Below are 24242 nucleotides of genomic sequence, written 5' to 3' on the forward strand. Positions count from 1 at the left end.
AAAATATTAATTAGAATGGGGAATTTCAAAAATTAATCAATACTTAAATGCTACAAGTTATCAACCAATTAATAAAAAAGATAAATTCTGTTGACAAAGAAAACTTATTACCAAGAATAAATGAATAAAAAAGGAAATTTCCAGTTAAAATATTTAAATAAATGAAAGACATATTCCGATGCAAGTAAAACAAAGAAAGATATGATTTTTAAAGAAATGAAAACAAGATTAAACACAAAGGCAAAAAAGTTGTTAATTTTTTCTTAACGTAAATTATTTTATGTAACAATTTAGCTATTAACAGATCTATTAATAAAGCAATCCAGACAAAAGATTTATATTATACTAAGTAGGGCCAATGTAGTATGCCTTACTTTAATGTAAATTTTTAAGCACTAATATAAACAGATATATATTTTAACTTTATGCTATAAAAAACAAACAAATGCAAATTTAAAATTATAATCATCAATTTTCTTGACCTTAAAAAAGTCCACAATTTTTTAGCTATTCTAATTTATATAATAAACTTTTTAAGAAACGTAATTACTCCTAAAAGATCATTCGCTATAGTTAATTTTAAACAGAGTAATTCACTCAAAGATCAACTATATCTAGAACAAACCTTGATTGGGATATTTTTTATTAAAAGAAAAATACATATTCGGAATAAGAATAAGTTAGTTCTTAAATTCAGTTAATTCTTCATTTTTAGAACTAACATAAGAAAATTAATTATTATTAAATGTTAAAAAGTTTATAAAGTTAATGCTTCATAAAAACACATTGTTAAACTTATTTGTAGGCAAGGTTGGGAAGATATATAAATTTTTACACTTATAAACGAAGCGAACACATAAGCGAAGATTTATAAATCTACAAAAATGACTTTAATTTAAAAAGTTAAGGTACAAAAAGGCCCAAGTTTATCATAGAAAATAAAATTTAATATTATATTTAAGCATTTAAAAAAAACATTTTAAGTGTCTAAGTTACTTTGAAACTTTTTAAAATCGTCAAATGCTATCCCAATGGCAGACAATATAGCATAGGAAATTAATATAGATACAAAAAAATCAGTTTTATTTTCTAGTTTTAATAACTAAAACACAAATTTAGATTATAGACAAAAAAGCTTATGTAAAAAAAGAACTTTTATTATATATTTGTAATAGCATAGATTTTTTTCATAACATACAATAAACATAATTTTAAACAGAAAAACTATTATTTATACGTTATGATTACTGTATCAACTGTGCACACTGCAAAGACAAAAAAGTCGATTTGAACAATAAAAAGTGAAACACGCTTACAAAATTAAGAGTAAGCAGGACATATTTCTTGTTTTGTACTTTATAATAATAAAAAAGCATGGTCAGCTTTTTGACTTGAAAAACTAGATTTTGATACGGGAAGCATCAAAAACTAGTTTAAACTGTCAGAAACATAAAAAGATTTTGTAACAAATGGAAGATGTATGCAGTTTTATAGCATAGAATTAAAATTACATTTAACTGAGACATAACTAAAACTATTTTCATTAAAAAGAATAGATTTCAAATATTAATAGGGTTGCATTTAATGTTTCAAGACAGGTTTCTGACATGACAGTTTTAAGCCACAAGTCAGGTGACGCCAACCCTAATTAGCCTGCCCGTAAAGAAATCTCCAAACAAAAATAAATAACGAAAAAAAAAAACAAAAAACAATAGATTAATAAAACATTCATCTTTATGAATTTAAGAACTTTGTACATGTCCCTGAAAATTCAGATGTGGGAAAAGTTTTTAAATAATGCACTTTTATGAGAAAAATCCAAGTTGAATGAGTTGAAATAGAGCTTTTATGTAGGAAACCAGTTCCATTGATTTAAAAAAAGTGTTTCTTTTCAATGAAAAGTAGAAGACACTTATCTTTGCAAAATCATGCCACACACACTAATAAGGACGAGATCCACCTTGACCCATCATGGGAAACGATCCTCCCTGTGGAAACATAGACTGTCCACTGTAGGGTGAACCCATTCGAGGCATGCCTCCACCAGACATATCTGAAACAAAATATAATTTATGAATAGATATTGACGTGAGAAATCTGACAACTTTTTAGGAACAGAGTTGTTACAAGTCGGCAATTTTCTATCATGCTTGGTGTAATAATTTCGTTGATAAAGTACATAAAGAGAGTAAAAATTTAAACTGTGAAGTAAAAAGAAATGAGAATTCAGAGTAACTAAAAATGAAAGCATTGCACGGAAAAACTATGCACTTTCATTGCTGTTATTGATATTTCATGCTTTTTGGTCATTTGGTAATCAGATTGGGCCACACAGATTATGTGATTTGAAGGGAGTTTGTACACTCTAAATAGGTAATGTTGAGAGGCCAAATTTCATGCATCTTTTTTAGAAAAACTAATTACGATGGGAATCTGAAATCTTGTGTGTACATTACAGACATACTTGTATTTACTTTAATAAAAATTTGTCGGCTTGTATCATTGTTTTTTTTTTAGACAATTCTTAAATAAGATGCTTTCTTTAATTGGTAAAATTATATGATTTTCTAAATGCATATAAAAAAGTGTTATGGATATCAATAAAATTATACTAGAGAATAAATACATACACATGCCAAACATGAGATAAAATTAAGGCATATTTACTGCATATATTTTAAGAAAAAGGCATGCAAGTGGTAAAAAACATTCTCTTCGATAATGCAGCTCTCACTCACTCACACACACAGATATATATATATCAATAACTTTTAAATTAAAATCACATGGCACAGATACAAAATTTGAAATGTAATAAAATGTCTCACATAATATTTAATAAGAAAAAAAAGTAGATTTAATGAAAAAAGTTGATTAAAAACACAAGTTAAACTGACTTGTTAAACTAATAAGTATCCTGTATTATTATTAATTCCAAAACATTTTTTACACACTAGAGAATCACAAGCTCTACTTATTGTTATAAAATAATTTACATACTTGGTGGCATTCCCATTGAAGGCCTCATCATCTGCATACCATTCATCATTACAGGATTCTGTAAGCCTTTACCACCCATCATTGGTGGCATTCCAGGTAAGTGCATTATATATTTAGGCATAATGGATCGCTTTTCTTCCTGAAAATGATGAAAAAATAAATTCCAAAATGAGATAAATAGATAGTGTTGGAACATGAAAAGCAACCTTTTAAGATCAGTTAATATGAAGGACACATTCTTTGAAGCAGGCAGAGAAAATTCTAACCAATAAAATTTTTCAAACACGTCAGACAGGTTGCTCTTTCTTTTTATTCCCCTTTCTCTGCTTTATCAAAACGTTTCAGTCTTATTACAATATTATTTTATTATAGGTTTGGTTACAGTATAGATATACAACAAGGATAGAGACTTCAAAGAAAAGGGATTATATATTAATGCAATACACAACACAAACAGGATGGAGCCTCATAACTGTTTTGTTTTGAAAGCTTGTTTGCCAAATAGGCCTCGTAAGTAAGATGATCTTCAAAGCAAGGAAACGGGTTCAACAGATTCTATTACGTAATAAGCTTTGCTTCGTGCATTTATGAGGAAAGATAAACTTCTTTGCATGCTTCAGAACCAGTTTGATTGTGTATATTTAGAGTAAAGGACAGGCTTTTACGAGAAAATATTTACATTTTGGCTTTTGAGCTTAGCATAGAACAAAATGAAAATCTGACTAGTTGTCTATTATTGTCTACAACATTACAATTATGAAAATGTATGATGACACAGAGTGAATAGGTAAATGAATGTAACAAGGGAATTATTAATGAATGAGTTCATCAATTTGAGAAAAACAAATAAAAAAGCGTTTAACTTTTTCTACTCTGATGTGGCCTCTAACTGGACATCAAATGTCACTACTGTGCTAAAATTTAATGTTTTTATAACTTAATATTTTATGACTTATTTGATACATAAAATTATTGTATTATGTATTTTAGACGATTCAGCGCTTATATTAGTTTACATTGAATTTTACAGTACTCGGAAGGCAAAGGGTTAAACCTATAAAGAGTTGACAACATTTTTTTCCTTTTAATAATTTCAATTTATCATCTATGTAAAAGCTAACAAGTGAATTGTAGCTTGTACTAATTGTTACTGACCCATAACAATCGTGGATTAAAAAATTAGGTCTTATTTATGCACAATAATACTCAGGAAAATGTTTCTTACCAGAGAAACATCTTCATCTGGATGCATTATTTTACTTGATGCAGTACTAGTTTGGCTTGGAGGAGCAGTACACAGGCGTTTTGCGTCTGGGTTGGTTTGAGGACTCAATGAAGCTTCTAAACAAAACAAAATGTTTTTTTATTATCAAAATATAGTAAGTAATAATACTATATTATATAAAAGAGATTTCAATCTTGCAGCTTAAAGAAATTATATATTAAAAAAAAAAAAAAACATTATATTGAAATGTGTTTACACACCTTTAATATACTCTTCTCTAATGCAGTTCTAGCTTTTCATATTTTAATATAAATACTACTAGGTTGTATATGGAAAGGCTTTTTTAACAATTCAAATTTAGCTTTAATTTTTACATGAACAAAGCAGTGCCCAGATTATAAAAAATTAAAAACAAAGCATAATTTTATTCCCATATAAGAGACTAGAATCACATAAAGATATTAAAAAAGTTTGCTTAGAATGTGATATGATTAGACAGTTGAAATTTTATAAAAATTTAATGTTAGAAAATGAAGCCGCATGCCATATCATTTGAATAAAAAAGAAACCCACCTATTACTCTTATACTAATTGTGAAAAGTAGATTTAGGTGCAGTGCAGTAAATATTGTTTAATAGCTTTACATGAGGAAGGAGAAAAAAACCTAATTACATCCATCACTTACAAAACAATATATGCCTTTGCAGAAGTAATTTTTACTTATATAAAAGGATCTGATTGTTAATAGCTACAATGAAAAAGTTCATAAAGAAAAAAAAAACTTTAAAAAATCAATGTAGTTTTAATGATGTTAAAATATCAAACTTAAAATGTTCCTACTTACCTGCACTGTAAGATACTGGTACTCCAGAATGAGACTTCATAGAAGCTATAAAAGGCAGCAACATAAAAAGTCAATTAAAAATAAGAGAAAACAATAATTAACTACATATCTAATAGTAGGATTGATTCAGATCATATTATTAGAGTTACTTTATAGTGCAAAACTGTCTACGTTATTGACTTACTATTGTTCAATATTGATTTAATATTTTCTCTTCAATCTGAATCCTCGTAGTTGCTAATAGCAAAGAAATAATCTTCTCCTAAACCTGATTGCATATATGTGTTATTAATTTAGTCTCTACATAGTCTTACTATGGGCGTCACTGTCATCTGGTTTTTGAAATGGACAAATAAATACACAGAATAGTTCTCTAAATTTCACTTGTGAATTTCTTAATTTTTATTTAACTAAAATGAATTTACATCAATATAAAATCAGAAAAATTTTGTCTACTTACCTGAAATATTCAGGGAGACTTAAAGAGATTTCCAATTATTGAGGGGGACATATACTAATTAACAAAAAGTACCACACTTCTTTTAGATATTTCATGACCATTAAAAATTTAAAAAAACTTTTTAATTTCTTCTTTTAGAAATGACTTATTGTCCAAAATTAGCATGGACGCATAGTATAGAATAAATTGCATGTATGTGTTAATAATTTAGTTTCTACATTGTTTTACCATGGACGTCACAGTCATCTAGTTTTTGAAATGGACAAATTAAATGAACAGAATAGTTCTCTAACTTTCATGAGCGTAAAAAGTAAAATTTTTTTACTCCATCTGCTATAAGATTAATCTTCTTAATTTATTGAATTAACCTAATTGAATTTAAATCAAGGAAAAATCAAGCAATTTTTCTAGATTTGTTTGAAATATTTAGGGGGACTTTAAGAGATTTCCAATTATTGAGGACGATATATACTCACTAGAGGGTGGTTACTCAAATCAGATTTCAAATTTCCCTGATTTTTCCAGTAAAAATCTTAAAATTTCCAGGTCAGTGTGCTATTTTTTTTTTTTAAAAATCATAAAGCGTAGGTGGGTACAAGAAAAGTGTCAAGATTATGAAGTATTTTATTAAAAATGTTATTTTTAATATATCATATTGAACAGATGCGGAGAAAATATGTCTAGCTTGTAGAATGTACTGTTTTTAATCAATAAAAAACGTTTTAAAGTGTTAAGTAATTTTTGCACAAAATGTACCAAATAGCAAATACAGAGGGATCCCCCCAAAAAACCTTGGATAAGTACTGTTTAATAAAATATTTTCATTAAGTAAAAGAAAATAATCCCAGGTGATTATACATCAATAAATTTTTATATCTTTACATTTCAATATAGAGCCATTTTATTCTGTATTTTATCCAAACAGTGCTTTTTAAACAATGCATTGATATAATTTTTTTAAAAACCAAATCCGTAGTCAAATGTTTAAATAATGTTGCTTGGAATTAGCATTATTATTTTAAGAGATATCCAGTATTCGCAAAGACAAAATTGTCAAATTTCTTGTTGCATATTCTATAGAAATAAATTTTTTTTTCTTATTAGAATATTTAAAGAATTTCAATCTAACCACATGGTTTCTTAGTTTAGATTAGTTAACTGTTTTTTTGTTTTTGTTTCTACAACTGGGTAATTCCATGGTGTCGGACATAAAAAATGAACATGAATTTCTTAGAAAAACTATCTTATGAAACATAAGTTTATAATCATCACATTTTTATATTAAATATTATTACACCATAACAACAATTTGTTTGATAAAAACTGATTATAATAAGTTCAAATTAAATGGGTTAAATTGTTGGTGTTGAATGTAAATCGCACAAAAGCAAAAAATTATTATTATTATTCATTTCCAAATTGTCTGAACTCTGTGAATTTATAATTTAAATGTAAACTTGACTGAATTTTGAAGCTGACATTTGAATAAAAATTTTATGCAGTTCCTCACTTGCAAAATATGATAATTAATTTGAAATTTTTTACTTCAGTGTCAGACAAATTTTTTAAGTTGGATATAAATTTTAGTTAAAGATAGCCATTATAATGACTGAAAATTACCTTAATTTTAATCTCAATACTATAAAAATTATTTTTCAATTAAATAGCTTCTTTAAATTGTCTTCTATTTCCTGTTGGAAGGGATGTATCAATGTCTTATATAGCATTTTTCATTTTGTAAAAGTTAGTTGAAAATCACTCATTTTAATTGTGCAAGTATATCAACAACAATGTAAATAAAAATCATACTTAAGCAATATTTCCTTAAATATTATAATTTTAAAAATCTTGGAATAAAAAAAACTGCAGCTGAATTTTTCTTCTTCTTTTTTTTAAAAAAAATATATAGAAGAATGCCGTTTAGTTTCATTATCTTTATATGCAATAAAAAAAATCTTCTGAAAAAATGTCACCATATGTTAAAAGGAAAAAAGTAACAATATTTTACTGTATTATTAGCCCATAAGATTTTTTTCTGGGAAAAAAAGATTGCACAGGAAAAATGATAATTTAATAGCTTTATTTATGGCCAGCATAAAATTAAATAATCATTTTGTACTGTTCACACAATCTATTGTATTTGATGTTTCAAAGCAGACGATAGAAAACAAAATACCTTTTACTTTTATTTAATGGCATAACAAGAAAGAGCATATGTACCCGGTTGTAGCAGTAGCATTAGAGATGTGCCAAATTGATGAGAAATTATAATTAAATTAATTATAAAAATTCTAGAATAAATTTTAAAATTTTAATCTCTTTTTAATACCCCCTCACCAGTTTCATTTGCCAATTTCTTTACTAAAAAAAATAAATAAACAAAAATAAATAACTACAGAATATTCTTAATTTTTTTCTTCTCTAAATACATACATTTTTCAAGCTTTAAGCAAAATGATTGATTTGATTTAAAATGTTCTAAATGAAGTTAAATTTTTTCACAAACAATTAAAACTGAGTTGTCAAATAAATTAATAAAATATAAAAATATATAAAAACTTCATTGATCAATTTTAAGTTATAATATAAATAACTTAAAGCACAGCATAGTTAAACAAATTTTATTAGGTCACTGTGGGGAAATATATTATTGTAAATATATTAATAACCCAAAGGAATATTTAGATGGTTTCTATTCATATTTCCCTTCATTTATAAAGAAAAAATGAGATGGAAATAAATAAAAATACTTATTATTAAAATCTTGCTTTAAAGCAGAAAAAGTAATTTTATTATGTTACATCCGAGTAGCACAGTACAATTAATTATGTATTTTGGTGACACACGTAAAATATCAAAAGAGTATCTTGAGAATTTTTTTTATAAATCAAAATGTGAAATGTTTCAACACATTTGAGCAAGATAGCTTGTTTTCTTACAGTTCACTTTAATTATTTATTTTTTCCATTTTCTATTATTCATGTGAATTTTTAAAAAAAATTCTGTACTTTGTAAGAGATTTACTTACCATGGTAATGATGTAACCTTTCATTTCCTATAACTTATTGAAAACTGATATTTATAAACCATTATTTCGAAATCTTCAATTTTTCACTTCAGAAATGATACCTTGTTCACTTATTATTAAATATATAAATTTTGTTCACCTGGATACCTACCTTGAAACCTGCACAGTATAATTTTTTTTTTTTTTTACTTTCTTTGTAATAAACAAATATAAAATTTTTTGTTATATTCTAAGTTTATACATCATTTAAAACGTTTTCCATGCATTCCCTGGTTTTGCCAGCTTTTTAAGGAAAAAGGAGAAACAGTTTCGGAAATATCATCTTTGGAATGTAAGCATATTTACGAACTTTCGACATTGTGATTAATACACAATTAAAATTTTGAATTAAAAATCAAATATTTACCAACAAAACAGTAAAATTTAATGTAAACATCTAGGTTTGTAAAAGAAACTTTTTTAAAAAATAAAATATGACATAAAAGGTTAAAATGAAATCCAGAAAATTAGCATTAATGCAACAATTGTAACGATTTTGCTGTCAGTGATTCAAGAAAATGAGTGATTAATTGAGAGTTGATGATAAAAAATAATTTATCAAATGGGAGTACAAAAGGTTTTGGAAAAAGAGTGCAAGATAAAATCGATTATTAAATTATAATCAATTATATTTTGGAGAATTTTATCAAGTACAGTAGAGCGCCGATTATCCGAACTGCTCGGGACCGAACGTGGTTCGGATAATGAAAAGTTCGGATAATTGGAAAGTTGTTTAAAATCTAGTTTAAATGATTATTATTTATGCACTAACTTCCCTTCACACTTTTTCCAGGTTTAGGACTGGCAGTACCATCGAAAATAGCTCTGTTTAAAAAAAAAATTCAATTTTTAAATATTTTTATTTAATTTTTTTAATTTTGAATTTTTTTAAATCATACTTCAGCTATTTATAATTTTTTTTTTGTCAATTGCTGATTTTACCACATTTTTCTTTATTTTCCATTGAAAAAGAAATCCAGCAAAGACTTTCGTTTCAAAGATGCTCTTTTTTGAGCAGCGATATACCTTATTCTTTTTAAATAAATTAACTGAACATCAACATCATTTTGTTACGAACTTTCAATTAACTGAACATCAACAACATTGTTCTAGCCAATTCATTGCAATATCTAATGAATTGCAAGCTTCTATATGAGAAGGTTCACTATCTTGAACTTGATCATCTATTTGTTCCTATTCGTCTGTGGAGTTTCGATTTTCTTTCAAAATTTCAGCAAACAATTTCATCATCATTTAAAATTTGAAATTCTAGGACGTTTTCAGTGTCTCGACACCAGCCTTCCATTTCTTCTGCTGCATAACCTGACATCTCTTCAACCGGAAGATCTACTGGCTCAGAAATTTTTAAAAATTGTTGATAAGTCAAAAATTATTCTAAACTTTAAAAAAAAAAAAAAAAAAAAGAATTCAGACATAGTTCGGATAATTGGACGTTCGGATAATAAGGGTTCGGATAATCGGCGCTCTACTGTATACTTAAACATTTTGTTAAAAGAAAAAAAAATGTCCCCAAAGCATCAGAGCAAAATTGAACAGTAAATGAATTCAGCTTGCAGACTGGAAGATGAAAAAAAAAACCCTTTTTTATTAAATGAAGCAAATATACTAACCCCTTCTTCCACCTCAGCCACAATATTTGCCTTTCCTTAACTGCATAGTCCCATAATCTCCAAAGAGGTCAAAAATTTCTAAAGTCATTTAGCAACAAGGGTGTTAAGAATATTCGTATCCAGAAGCGCTCGAGCAGCGCCCCCTATGTAATTGAAATGAATGAAGCACATTAAATCTTGAGTGTCTGTGTTAATATGTATATGTTTCTGTTACGTCCGAATAAATGTTTCTAAAAGTAACAATTCGTTTGTCAATTTCGAAAGTGAATAGTTTAGTAACAATAGGAGAGTTTTACATGGCATTCTAGTTTAGTACGGTAATAATGGAGAGAAATTTAATGCAAGCAAAGTATTGCTAAGTTGATAATACAGTACGACCTCGAAAATTCGGACTCTTACATCCAGTTCCAGACCTGCCAACCTTAGAAAATAAAAAAGCAGGAGACTCTGTATCACGACATAGGAAAATATTGAAAATTCAACCTTATTCACATTTCCTACAAGAAGTTTAATTCAAAATTTATTATTTACATTACATAAAATAGACCACAATGAGATTCTGACACTGACTAATAAAGATATGTGTTCTTACTATAAAATATAAGGTTCTATAGAATTATATAAAAACACATCTTTTGATTTTTTAAAATTTAGGAAGAGGTTCAAAATTAACAAAATATGTCAATAATGAATACAACTTTATAAATGTATGTCTTATTATTTTTTTAATAAAAAAAAAAAACTGCTACTGTTTTAAAACTGCAGATGTTGCTGATTTAGCATTATTTAAAAAAAAACTGCCATCTATAGAAAGTGAAAAAACATTTTGCCCAATGGTATCAAAGATATATTTCCTCTCCGATTTTGCCATTTCATCGGTTATTGTTGTTGTTTTGGTTCGTGCACACTACCGTAATTTTTAGCGATGTTGATATCCGGGATAATTTTTCTAAATAAATGCCCAGCATGATCTGAAGCACAAGTTGGGAAGGAAATTGCACAAATTGTTTCCCCCCCCCCTCTATCGTGCACTAAATAGAAAAAAGCAGGAGAAAACACCCTGAAAGCCTGAGGGCGGAGATTTGAGGAAAAAGCAGGAGAGTTGGCAGGTTTGCAGTTCGATAGAAAATTTTTTCAAAAATAAATAAATAATCGCTTAAAATAAAAATTTAAATGTAAGAGCGCAAAATCGCAACTCTACTCCAACAATGAAGCAGTAGAAGAAGAGGTAGGGAGTGAATATCACAGCTATACGCAGTTATCAGCTCATAGCTGATAAGGAAATGAGGTTATCAGCTCATAGCCAGTTATTCATATCAGCTCTGTATAGATAACAAAGAATACAGAGGGGGATTCCCCTCTACATTCTTCTATAGATAAGGCGTGCAGGAGGAGGAATTCTTCTACAACCTTGTTTCTCCCCTTTGTGAACCTTGAAGCTTAGAACGTGGGGACAAGTTCTTTCATCCCCCAACAAAAAAAGGATTAATATCAGCTGGTACAGTCTAGTCTAGAAGCATCTGTTTCAGTTATAAGTTGAAATTCAGCTCACGTTTTAAGCCTATATTTTTAGTTTTAAATGCTAATATTATGTTATCTAAGCGATCAATTACTGTGAAAAATGACGAAAGTTTGATTTTTTATGTCTCTTATTTACTGTTTAAAGCGTATATTTATGTTAAGTTGTTAAAATTGACGTCGGAGGTCTACACAGGCGAAACCGGTCTGGCGAATTTGAAATTTCGATAATTCTATCAATTTAAGTAAGGTATCTAAAATCCGGACCTTCCAACCTCCCCAGCAGTCCAGATTTTCGAGGTTGCACTGTATTTCAACTGTCTGATGATAAATTTCCACTCGAATAAAGTGGATACAACGGATGGTAAAATAATTTAAATTAAGAAAAAAATTTCAGCTTTTCGTTCAAATTCAATTTCCAGATTTTTCCAGGTTTTTTTTTTATCCAAAATTCCCCGATTTTTCTAATATTTATAAAAAAAAATTCCTCATAATTAAAGGTTTTCAAGGTGGGTGACCATCCTGTACCAACAACACCCATGTTTTACCAACAAAAAGAGAACCCCACTTCTTTTGGATACTTTATGACCATTAAAAATTTTAAAAAACTCTTTAATTTCTTCTTTTAGAAATGACTTATTGTCCAAAATTAGCATGGATCAGAACAAATCGTATAAAATAAATAAAAAAGTACCTGACACATTAGGTGAGGAACTTCCACTATAAGCAGGAAATGTCGGTCTCGATGACATCGTCATCAGAGGTTTAAAATCTGTGCCCACAGGGGATTGTGAAGATGATGTTGATGTCTAAAACAAGAGAAAGGGACAGTACATTCAATAGCATTAGGTTTAGTTATTTTAAACATTAAAGTAAGTGGATAGAAAAAAAAAGTGAAAAGGTACAAATCCTTCTCAACTAATCTGTAACACCATAGACAAACTGTGAAATTGGTCTTTATAGCGTAGAGTAAACTATGAGTATAAAATATTATCCATTGTAGTTCTTAATTTTTAAAAGAAAAAAAATTGTCAGCTGAAAAAAATAATTCTGCAACAGTAAAAAAAAAATATTTAACTTATTTTTTGAACATTCATGCAAATTAACATTAAAATTAAATATTTAATAAATGAAATGAATGATAGTTAAATTGAAAAACTAAATAAAATTAACAATAAAATAAATTTGCATTCTAAGAGTAAAACTAAATTTTTACTTAAATTATAATTTAGATTTGAGCAATATAGCACAAAATATGATAGCAATGGTAATTTATACTCTTAATAAATCATTTTTAAACTTACCTGAGGCATAGCTGAAGGAAATAATGGTTTTGATGGTGCCTGGGTGCTACCTGACACAGTTGATGGTGGCATTATAGGTGCACGGGGCATTCCTGGCGGCATCATTGGCATACCACTGTCAATAAGCATGCAATTAAAAATTATTAACTTTTTTAAAACTAGATTATCCATTTAAATACACACACAATATATATACATATATGCAAAAAAATCACCTAAGCCTTTTTTTAAAATCTAAAAGCTTAAAATGCAGAAAATTCTTGCATTTAAGATAAATACTATAACCAGTTTCATGTTAAAAGATATATGCCCAACAGTTATTGCCCCCAGCAATGATTAATAAATTGTGGTAATAATCATTAGTGGTTATTGATGTAATAGGTATTTAATATACTAATATAAAACCAACACTAAAAAATTCAACAAACTAGTACTGTGGTATGCTGAGTATAAAGCAGCCAGTTTTTCATTTGCAAATTTTCTATTTTGTTATATTTGACTTTAATCATTTCTAAATAAATCATACAATTTATGTTAATCTTAACTGGCATAATAACTATTGATATTGTTTAAGTCAAAATCATGCTTCAGAATTTTTTTTTATGTAGAATTAGTTTTTATTTATTTATTTATTACTTCTCTTTGTGAAAAATGTTGAATATTAAGTATTTCAAAACAAAATTAAGCCCTGATCCCTGATTTTTGGTATTAAAAAAAATTCTTGATTTCTTTTCAGATTGATACAATTTTAAGCTTTTTAGCCATCGTGAAACTTGGCTAAAAAGCTTAATTGTACATTTACGCTTATTGAGGAGGAAAAAAACTAAAAAAGTTTTTTTCCTCCTCAATAAGCAAGGGATATATTTTGTTTAAAAAAAAAAAATTCAAATATTAAATGCACATTCACTGTATTTCGAATTTAAATAGTTATGTAAAAAATAGTTATATAGTAATGTAAATAAATAAAAAAAAAGATATAAGAAAATAATGAAGCTTACCCAGGGGGCATAAATCCAGGAGGCATGCCTAAAGGAAGAGATACAGAAAGAGTATGAAAATTTAAATTCATTACATTGTACAAGAACAGACACATAGAAAATTTTGTTTCGTTTTTAAAAAATAAAATAAAATAAGATGCGTAATTGTACTGTTGACATCCATGAACTAGATATCTGTTTTATATAAAATTGCCTTAACTATATATCTTATTTACCAACATATATCTATAAAAAAAATTATTAACAAGGAATGAATAAATAAGTCACCTAATAGAAAGGTTAATCATTAAGAATAAAAAAGTAAATATTATAACAGTATTATGCTTAAAATAGAAAGATAATCTAAAATAAATAATTCAACACAATAAATGGTAAGACATGTGATTACTGAGCAGATGTTGCTACCAAAGAAAAAAACTTAAAAGAATGTTTTTCTCTTTGTGGTTTAAAAGTATCTTTTTGAAATACAATTAAGAACATAATGACAGAACTAATTAATTAAAGTATTAAAACAGAGAAATAATTCTATCTAAGGTTACATGCCTAGCATCTTATATAATTGTATTGTTGAGAAAAAATTGTATCTAAGGTTACATGCCTAAGGTTATATCTAAATGCAGATTTATAAAATACTAGCGGAATATCCGCTGTTCCTACAGGGTGAATAAAATAAAGAAAATTATCAATAAATCAGTACTGAAAAACACTACCAAATCATGCATAAAACTGAAAAGCATATAGCAACACAATTTACAAACGTAAAATAATTGCAATTCTTTTTTTTATTATTATTGATTGCCATTCTCAGTGGTTTTATGTTATCAAATTAAGTAAAACAAATTTTTTGTAGTTCATCGCAATAAAATCAGGGTAATGATGTTACTTAATCCAAAATATACCCAGAAAGGAAGGTAGGCTTAAAAAAAAATCCGACCTGATAAAACCTAGATGGGTTTTTTTCTCTTCAGATTTACATTTTATTATAAATAAATCAGCCATAGTAGCCATTTCTTATATTAAGATATTTTTTATTCAAAAAGGGAAGACTTTGAGAAAATTCAAATAGGAAGGATGATATTTAATTTTGGAAAACAAATCCTAAAATACTATTTAAGACAATATAATAGCCTCTGGCGCTGTATTAATCAAGCCTACAAGATATTTACAATTAATAGGTAGTATATAAATTTTTTTGTCAAATAAACAAATATCTTTTGTTTTTCCTTTTGTTAGAAAAAAAAAGGAATTCCAGATTTTGGTAGCTATCAAATACCACAATTTAAAGGACAATCCCAAATGGTAAATAATTAATTTTCACCAGTAGGGTGGCCTAATTTTTAAAAATTTGCGGAGAATAATTTAAGGATACTACTCATATTTGTTAAACTACAATATGACCATGACTACTTTCTAACATCATCAATTACTGATATTATTAATGCTTAAAAATCTTAAATAAGAAGTATTACCCTTTATTTTTATAATTATATTTCACCTTTTTAAACTTTGTGATATGGCGGTTTTAAGAGTAAAACAGATTCTACATGAATCATCAAAAAAAAAAAAAAAAAAAAAAAAAAAAAAAAAAAAAAAAAAAAAAAAAGAAAAAAAAAGATGAGAAATATAAAGTAATTAAATGAATAAAAGCCCACCTTTATTTAAGCCAGAAGATGGTAAGTCTTAAAAGAAAAAGAAAGCACAGTTAAAAGAGTTATTTATATTAGTAGTATTTAGAAATAATACGGATAAAGAAAATGAGAATTAACTAGAAGAATAGAGAGCCAAAAATACACATAAAAACAGTACTTCTTGGTAATCCAGAGTGATATTTTGACTGTAAATATTAATTGATAACAAGAGAAGAACTTTTATTTTCACACTTTACTTTAGCAGGCCTTTTCTCTTGTAATTAATAAATTTTATTTTTGCATTTATATTTTTTAAAGCAATAAGATACATCAGGATAATAAATAAAGACAATAAAACTTTATTTTGCAAAAACAATTTAATAAATAAAAGTATAATTTCGATGTACTAGCAACAGCATGATACTATCAATTATTATCAATGTTGGGTTCCTATAAATTTTTCATAATTTGTTTTTCTATCTAATAAATAAATTTAAATTTATTATCTAAATAGATTAATTATACATTAAAAGATAAAATTATTATTTATACATTAACATACTAAACGATTAATTATACATTTGTAACTCATGTTAACTTTAAACAGAATTTAAACAATATTCATAATTTTATAGTAACAGCATTACGTTAATGTTCGTCCTCAATACTTTATTCTGTAGCTCACTTGCCTGCCCAAAAATGGTTGAACATTCTTATTATAGGTAGTGTCTTAATAGTATTAGTTTTATTCTAAAGATAAACAACATAAAGCTAGAATTTGATATAAAAAAACCCCCATTAAATCTCTATTTGTACATAGATCTTAATTTTTTTTAAAAAATAAAATTTAAAATGGAACAAACTAGAGCACGGTGTTACCTAAAACTTATGAAATTTTAAATAAATTCCTTACCCATTGGCCCCATAGGTCCAAGTGGAGACTGTCCTGGCATCATGGGAAATCCCATACCAGGCATTCCTGGCATCATTCCAGGAATAGGTGGCATGCCGGGCATCATGCCCGGCATGGATGGCATTCCTGGCATAGTTGGTCCAGATGATTTGTCTGGAAGACCAGAGGAATCTTCATCATCTGAATTTCTAACCTCTACTGCGAATAGAAAAGTTCATATCAATACTTATTTAGAAAATAATTAAAATAAGAAAAAGGTTTTATAAACATTATTGCAAAATATAAGCAAATATGCATAAACACAATAAATTAAATTTGTTTAACCTACTTAAAGTGAAACAAGCTTAAGTCTAAATGTTTCCATCTTACTCAAGTAAAAATATAAAAGTACAGAAATTTCCAGTAAAGAGGCCGCAATATTGTACATGGGACGCCTATTTAAAAATTGCTGAATTTTTTTATTTATCACTACATGAGTTATTGTAAACACTACAATTTCATTTTTGGATACTATTAACAAGGCTCTCAAAATACTTTAACCAAAGAAAAAAAAGGAAAGAACAGTTTGTAGTTGAAAAGAAGACTTAAAAGGACCAATTAAAAAGGGAACTTAGGAAGAACATTTAGTTATAGAAACCACAATAAATTATTAATAGTTAGTCTTCTTGACAAAAATATTAAAAAATAATTAGCTAAGCAGAATTCATTTCGATGCAGAATCCTACTAACAAGATATAAAATGTATAATATAATGTAACAAGATATAAATGTACAGTAACTCAGTAATTTATTTTAAAAGTACACAGATTTTAAAAACTGCTTTGAAATTTTCAAAATTAAAGAAAGTTCTAATTTTTTTTTAAAATAAAAAGATTCGCAGATGAAAGATTGAATTAATTTATGTGTAAGTTTTCAAACCTTACTCATAATTATCACTTTATTCATAATGATAGAAAAATGGAAAAATTACAAAAATGGAAAATTTATTAAAAAATAAACAGGTTAGAAAATGTTCCCTAGTTTGAAAATAAAATTTAATCTTAAATAATATAAGATTCTATAATAATAATTTTAATATTTCCTTGTGCAAATAAATAGTAAAAAAAGTTTAAATAACTTTCAGGAAAAAATAGTCTCAAAACAATCATCAAAATTAAATTAGCATGTTTGGTTTCTTAATCCACCACTTTGACAAATCTGATAACATTGACAGGGAAGACACTAGGCTTTCAAAATCCCGGGTCCCTGGGACCCATGACTTTTAAAAAACTGGGTCCTTTTGAAAAAAAATGGGTCCTTTACATAAATTTTTAAACAAATATAATCTTTCTGAAAAATACTTAATAGATTATTAGTACATGAATTATAACAATTATAATGCTGTAATATGCTAATATTGAAATATAATAGAAAAATAAAATAAAACAAAATCTAAATTTATGTAAAATATTTTTATTAGTGTGCTTCCCCCTCTACGTATTTTACAAGACTGAAATATCTTATGTGCTCTTATAATTACATCTTGGGAATTTGACATATCTGGCCCTTCAAGTGTAATCATCATTAATGTTTTCAGTTTTCCTTCAGATATCCTATTTCGAGCACATGTCTTTATTCTTTTCATGGCTGAAAAGCCTCTCTCAGCATCAGCTGATGAAATTGGCAATACTGAGGCTATCTTTGCTAATTTAGAAAATTCTGGAAATTCATCACTATACTGTTTGATGAAGATTCTAAGAAAGTCTTTCATACTCATAGATTTAAAGTTTAATACGATCTGTTTAAAATACTGAAAGTTATTTTTAAGTTTATCATCAGAAATCAATTCTCCAAATGTTCTAATCAATAAATCAATATCTTCTGATCCATAATTCAGTAATTCCTCTGAATTCGTTGGATAATTAAACGGGTTTAACATCGAATCTAGTGATTTTAATACATCTAATGACTCCGCTGGGAAACGAAACTTTAAATTACCTACAACTTCATATATAAAATTAGACTTAAAATGTTCATTTAAAGTTTGCTTTCCAAGTTTTATATTCTGATAAACAACATCATCTTCATCATTAGTACAATTTTCAATATAATTATTTTCATGCTCCCCCTTATTACCTTTAAGATTCTCTAAAACACTTATACAACTGGATACCATTACATTCACCTTAGAGAAAATCACATTTTGATGCTGATATAATACATTTAATTTTTTTACTGGCTCTAAAACGTCCAGTATGATCGCAAGTAAAAATGGGAAATTGGCATTCTTTATTTTTGACAACAAACCTTTTGCTTTTACAGAGTTTAAATCGTTATTTTTTTCGGCGATATGCTCAAGTGCCTCTACAATGGACCCAAAGCACTGTATTACAGCGCTCACCGCTTCATACAAGCTCAGCCATCGAACATTTTTGGGTTCTTTCAATTTTATTTCCGATATTTCATTTATTTGAAAAATTTGACGTAGCACAGATTCTCTGACAGGACTATCATCGAAAAAATGGTAAAGTTGCTGCAAAGTATTCTCCAGGTCTTTAGTCTGTTTAATATTTTTCGCTGCTTGTGACAAGGCCAAAGAAACCCTGTGAGCAGAACAGTGAATTTGCAGCAAATGCGTTGCACCAGCAGTCTTTAATCGCACACCAACACCTCCTTTACAGCCAGTCATTACTGCTGCACCATCAGTGCCAAGACCAACAATTTTATTTAAATCAATGTTTAATTTTTCCATTGTAGATTTTAAAGAATTGACAATTGTATCAGCCTTTCCATCATTTATGTTTAATATGTCCACAAACGCGGTTTTACCATACCCATCTTCATCTATGTAAGTTAAATACACAATAAGTTTTTTAAAATTTGAAACGTCACACGACTCATCACAAATAATTCCGAAAAAAGATGATGGTTTAAATTTCTGTATCAAAAGTTCCTTAATAGCTTGGGCGATGCTGATGTCATATCAGAGATAGACTGTTTAGATTGGTAAGTACTAGTCTGAAAATTCACCCCATTCATTTTCTGAAATAAAAAAAATATACATGAATATTTAAAAAAAAGGGGGGTTTTAAAATTATTTTATCCAAACATGTGTCGTAATAAATATAAAACAAACAAAATAATAAAAAAATTTTTTAAGTGTAAGTGAAAAAAAAAATTCTATTAATAAAAAAATTACAATTCTAAAATTGAATTATATATTTTGCAGTGTACAAAAAAATAATTAACTTTAAATTTCTTATTCATTGTAGTCAATTTATTAAAATTTAATCTAATTCATAAGTAGTTGCAAACCAATTATTGACTTTTTTTTAAAAAAACAACTTTTTTTTAATCACAAAAATAAAATGACATAATTCATTTCTTAGAGGAATAAAACTATTATAAGTTTTTTTAATCAATTATTTTATTTAAACAATCATTAAATGATGTAATCTACACAGAATCTATAAGCACTACAACGAAGATAAAAACGGTAAAACCATCAACCTATCAATAAATCCCACGAAACTAAAATTCAAACTTTTTATAGAGAAATCTTAGCTAGAATAATCATACGCATTACAGAGAAGAAAAGATGGCGAGATTCCATTCTTATTTAAGTATTATAAATGATCGGCCCCTTTAATGAATCCCACAAAAATAAAATTCAAAGTTTTTATAGAGAAATTTTAGCGAGAATGAAAATACAAATCACGTGTAAGACAAAATGGCGCAATTCCTTTATTTAATTATTGTAAAAACGAATCCCACAAAATTAAAACTCAAAGTTTTATATAGAAATCGTAGCTATAAAATAAATACGCATTACAGCGGGGACAAAATGGCGCAATTCCATTATTTAATTATTCTAAACGATTTGCCCTTTTTAAAAAATCCCACAAAAAAAAAAAAATCCAAAGTTTTATAGCCAAATCGTAGGGAGAAAACAAATACGCATTACAGCAAAGACAAAATGGCACAATTCGATTCTTATTTATTGTAAACGACCGGCCCAATCAATAAACTGAACAAAAAAAAAACTCAAAAATTAATAAAAATACGCATTACAGAGAAGACAAAATAGTGAAACTATGTTCTTTTATAATTAATTATTTTTGAAAACTATCTTTCTGTTTTTTTTATAAGGAAACCCTAAAAGAGAAAAAGTGGCGCTTATTTGAATAATTGAAAGCTGAATTCCGTATCACGGCCTGTGGTGCGGAAATACAAAAATAATTAATATTTATAGCATTAAATAAAATATATCCTATTACACTCTTCTAATTTATACTTAAAATGACCATTTAAGTTAATATTTAAAAAAGAAATTTGACACGTGGTCACGACTCAAACCGTATAATACGGCCCTTGCGTAACTGTTATTTAATTACTTGTATAAACATAAAAATTTTTGTAAATTATAATTCTTTAATAATTAAAATAAAAACTTACCTGCAATTCAATTAATGCGGGGAACTTAGCTTCTGCTATTTCTTCTTTAGCCATCCAATAGACCGTTCGCATTTGTGAATAATCTTGAACACAATTAGCAATTTGTTTTTCAGATGACACTTTAAAAGACCGTTGCTGTTCTAATATATTAAGAGCACGTAAATGATGAGCAGAAGAGTCTTTTCCCGATGTGTCAATATGCCGGACTAGTGCGCTACGTTGAAAATTCTCACAGCCAGTGGTGAATGCATTTTTTATTCGTGCCTTGCGGCATATATCACAAAACATTTTACCATTTTCGTAGACTAACCAATTAAATTCAGTTTTCCACCTAATATTAAAGTTACGTACTTTAGGCATCGTTTAATTATTGCACATGTATTAATTATAAAACAAAATTAAAAGTTTGGATGCGTAGGTCAGGTCATTAAAAATGTTTGACTCTAACTGAACTAAAAGTAACATATAGCTTAATATAACGGTGCGTAAGTACCTCCTTCGAAAATAAAGGGTAAGGGGCCACTAAAAATGTGATTGCATGACGTAGGTATTAAATAACCAATCAACCCTAATCTTCTACGTGTGTACTATGATATTTTGAAAATAAACCCCTTCAATTTTTCCCACCCCTTCAACCTCTTTCTTTCTACTTGCTCATTCGAGGTCACTTAAATCCGGTACGGTCATTTCCCCCCCATTCAATAACACCTGCGTCCCTCAGTTCCGATGACGTCACTGTTTTCAGCAGAGAAAAGAAGTTTGGGGGGAAAGTCTTGTAGGATGTTTCCTGCTATAATGGTCAACATTTTGAGTCATAGAACTGGTTTCCCACCTGTGTGTCTAACATGTGTTGGTCTAACTCTGGAGACAGGGTTTTTTTTTTTTTATATACCGAGGATGCATACCGATTTATTTTTTGCGTCCCAATTTTTCGATTTTATTAAAATGTTTCGATATCAAAGATTAAAAAGTCGGGAAATTTATAAACTTTCTTCAAAAATTTACGCGTCCCGCGGGACGCATAGCGATCATTTTTTTGCGTCCGATTTCAATTTTTTGCGTATTTTACGCGCTATAGCGCGTAAATGTCTTCCATGCATTGAATTGTTAATTTCAATTGCTTTTAACTAAAATAATAAAATAATTTAAATTTATTAAAAATTATTTGCCACAGCATTTTGCATTAAATGTGGGAACAACTCAAAGCATACTTTTTATAAAATTACTCAAGAACACTGAAAAATCTTAAAAGCACAAATCAAGTAAAATAAATAATAAACCTTAAATTGGCCATGACTTTGTATAAGTAGGGATTGGTCATTCAAGCACTAACTTCACATTTTAGGAATTACAAATAAATCTTGAAAAGATATTGTGACAGCAATTTTGGTTATACACACACAATTGAACCAGTTTATCTCGAAAACCTCTGTATCTCAAAATTTCTAAAATTCTCTACATTTACAGTCTAAAATCAATGTATTTTCCATGTTTATGTCGATTTCCCCCCCCCCATCAAAAATCTCTGTTTCTCGAATTTCTAATAATAGAGCATAAATGTCAAAACTTTCTTTATCAGTAGAACTTGCAGACAGAGATGAATTTCGTGAACCCACAGGAAGTAGGGACGAACAGGTTGGGGGTGCTTCTTGTAATTTTAATCACTATCCCAGCACTTCATTAAGTAGAAAGGAATATAATGATTCTGGCAGTAAGTGGGGGTTCATGAGTAGTGACCACCAGGGGTTAGCTTTTCAACATAGATAAGAAAGCTAAGAATAGAAATTCATTTTCACCTCAAAATTGCAACCAATGGATCAAAGGATAATTAGGAGTTTTAAAGTGAACTATATAAAACAGTTGGTACACAAACTTGTAGATGCCATCTATCACATTTACACTTTTGTGTAATGTAACAATTTACTCTTTTAATTATATCTAATCTTCAATTTTCTTAAACCTTTATTTCCTTTTTTTAATATAGCAGTTTATATTTATTTTAACTTTCTGTTTGACCTTCCTCAATGGTCAACGCGGTCATTGCACTTCCTGTGGGGAGAGATACCCCTCTATTCCCACCTTTCTTTTTTCTTCATTTATTTTTCAAACACTTTTCTCTTTAATTTTAATTGGCTAACGCTTTTCTGGGTCTACCCAAGTTAAAGAATTTTTTCAAGATGCTTTAACACACTTTTACATTCTCTCACGAGCCTTTTTGCTTGATACACCAAGGAGTGTGCCCTCTGCCGCTTTCTCCGAGATGCGGACTGAGGTCCCTATCGAGGGGATTTTATCTTTTTTACATCCTTTTTTAAATTTAAATCCATAACTGTAATCAATTACTGTAAATTAAATATCCACATTTATACCTTTAATTTTCTTTAAATTGAAGACCCTCTCACATTTATGCTTTCTTTCTATATTTATATTTTTTTCAACAATTAAATTTCTCGTTCTCTTATGTTTTATTTTTATGCATGATGCCTTTTCTTTTTTAATTCTCTTGTCATCCATTTCTATTAAAGGTCTCTCTTGCACTACTAAATGCAGCAAAAGATATGTTTTGCTAAATAAATTGCTAGTTTATTCATAATTAAAAGTTGTGAATTCAAAGAAATGTGTGATTTTATTTGTCTCTCTTTTCATGATGTTTTTTATTTCTCCAGTATGTGGTGAGTACTTTTTATTATTGTTATGGGTATTTGTTTTATTCCTCTCTGGAAACATCTTTAAATTGCATTAAATGATATATTTGGATATAGAATGTCATTGTTTTATTCATCTTCTATTTATGATTTTGATTAATTCTTAGTTTATTCCAAATTTGGTGATAGCAATTTGTTTAAACCTCACACTTTGTGAACCTATTGGGTTATCCCACGATGGACTACCACTTTTCCTTAACGATCCCCTTAATTTAGTTACTTGTTATCCTATTTTCGGCCTTAATTTGCTTAGTTAGGAAATTCAATAATTTGCCTGTTTCTTCACTCAAGTACTATATCCAAGTACATAATATATATTTCAACCCATTATTTTTAAAATATAAATAAATTTACTTACAATTCGCACCACAATATTTTTTAAAAAATGTAACACTATCGATGAAAAAAGTTCTTTTCCAAAAATAAAGATGTTAGATGGTATCAGAATGACTGTTTTGTCTGGAGAAATGCATCACTAAAAACTTTCGAAAATGGTTTTAAAAATAGCTGTGAAG

General features: G+C 27.9%; 1 protein-coding gene across 4 annotated transcripts in view; it reads right to left on the reverse strand.

Annotated features, from left to right (window-relative positions):
* Window positions 1–1136: 1136 nt before the first annotated feature.
* LOC107448747 (BUB3-interacting and GLEBS motif-containing protein ZNF207) overlaps window positions 1137–24242 on the reverse strand; it is a 35574-nt gene continuing 12468 nt past the window's right edge. Inside the window, exons 4-12 of one of the 4 annotated variants that reach the window (XM_087159993.1) lie at window positions 16589–16783; window positions 15700–15726; window positions 14048–14075; window positions 13050–13164; window positions 12440–12554; window positions 5070–5114; window positions 4226–4341; window positions 3001–3139; window positions 1137–2053 (exon numbers count right to left, since the gene is read on the reverse strand). In XM_087159993.1, the coding sequence (XP_087016119.1) occupies window positions 1941–2053; window positions 3001–3139; window positions 4226–4341; window positions 5070–5114; window positions 12440–12554; window positions 13050–13164; window positions 14048–14075; window positions 15700–15726; window positions 16589–16783 (893 nt within the window). In that variant the 3' untranslated portion in view covers window positions 1137–1940. Of the gene's footprint in view, window positions 2054–3000; window positions 3140–4225; window positions 4342–5069; window positions 5115–12439; window positions 12555–13049; window positions 13165–14047; window positions 14076–15699; window positions 15727–16588; window positions 16787–24242 lie in introns of all 4 variants that reach the window. The other 3 variants (XM_071184819.2, XM_087159995.1, XM_087159994.1) reach the window with 3 other exon arrangements.

Source organism: Parasteatoda tepidariorum, chromosome 3 (assembly GCF_982258835.1).
Source record: "Parasteatoda tepidariorum strain Cologne lab strain chromosome 3, Ptep-v5.0, whole genome shotgun sequence".
In the NCBI taxonomy this organism is placed as follows: Eukaryota; Metazoa; Arthropoda; class Arachnida; order Araneae; family Theridiidae; genus Parasteatoda; species Parasteatoda tepidariorum.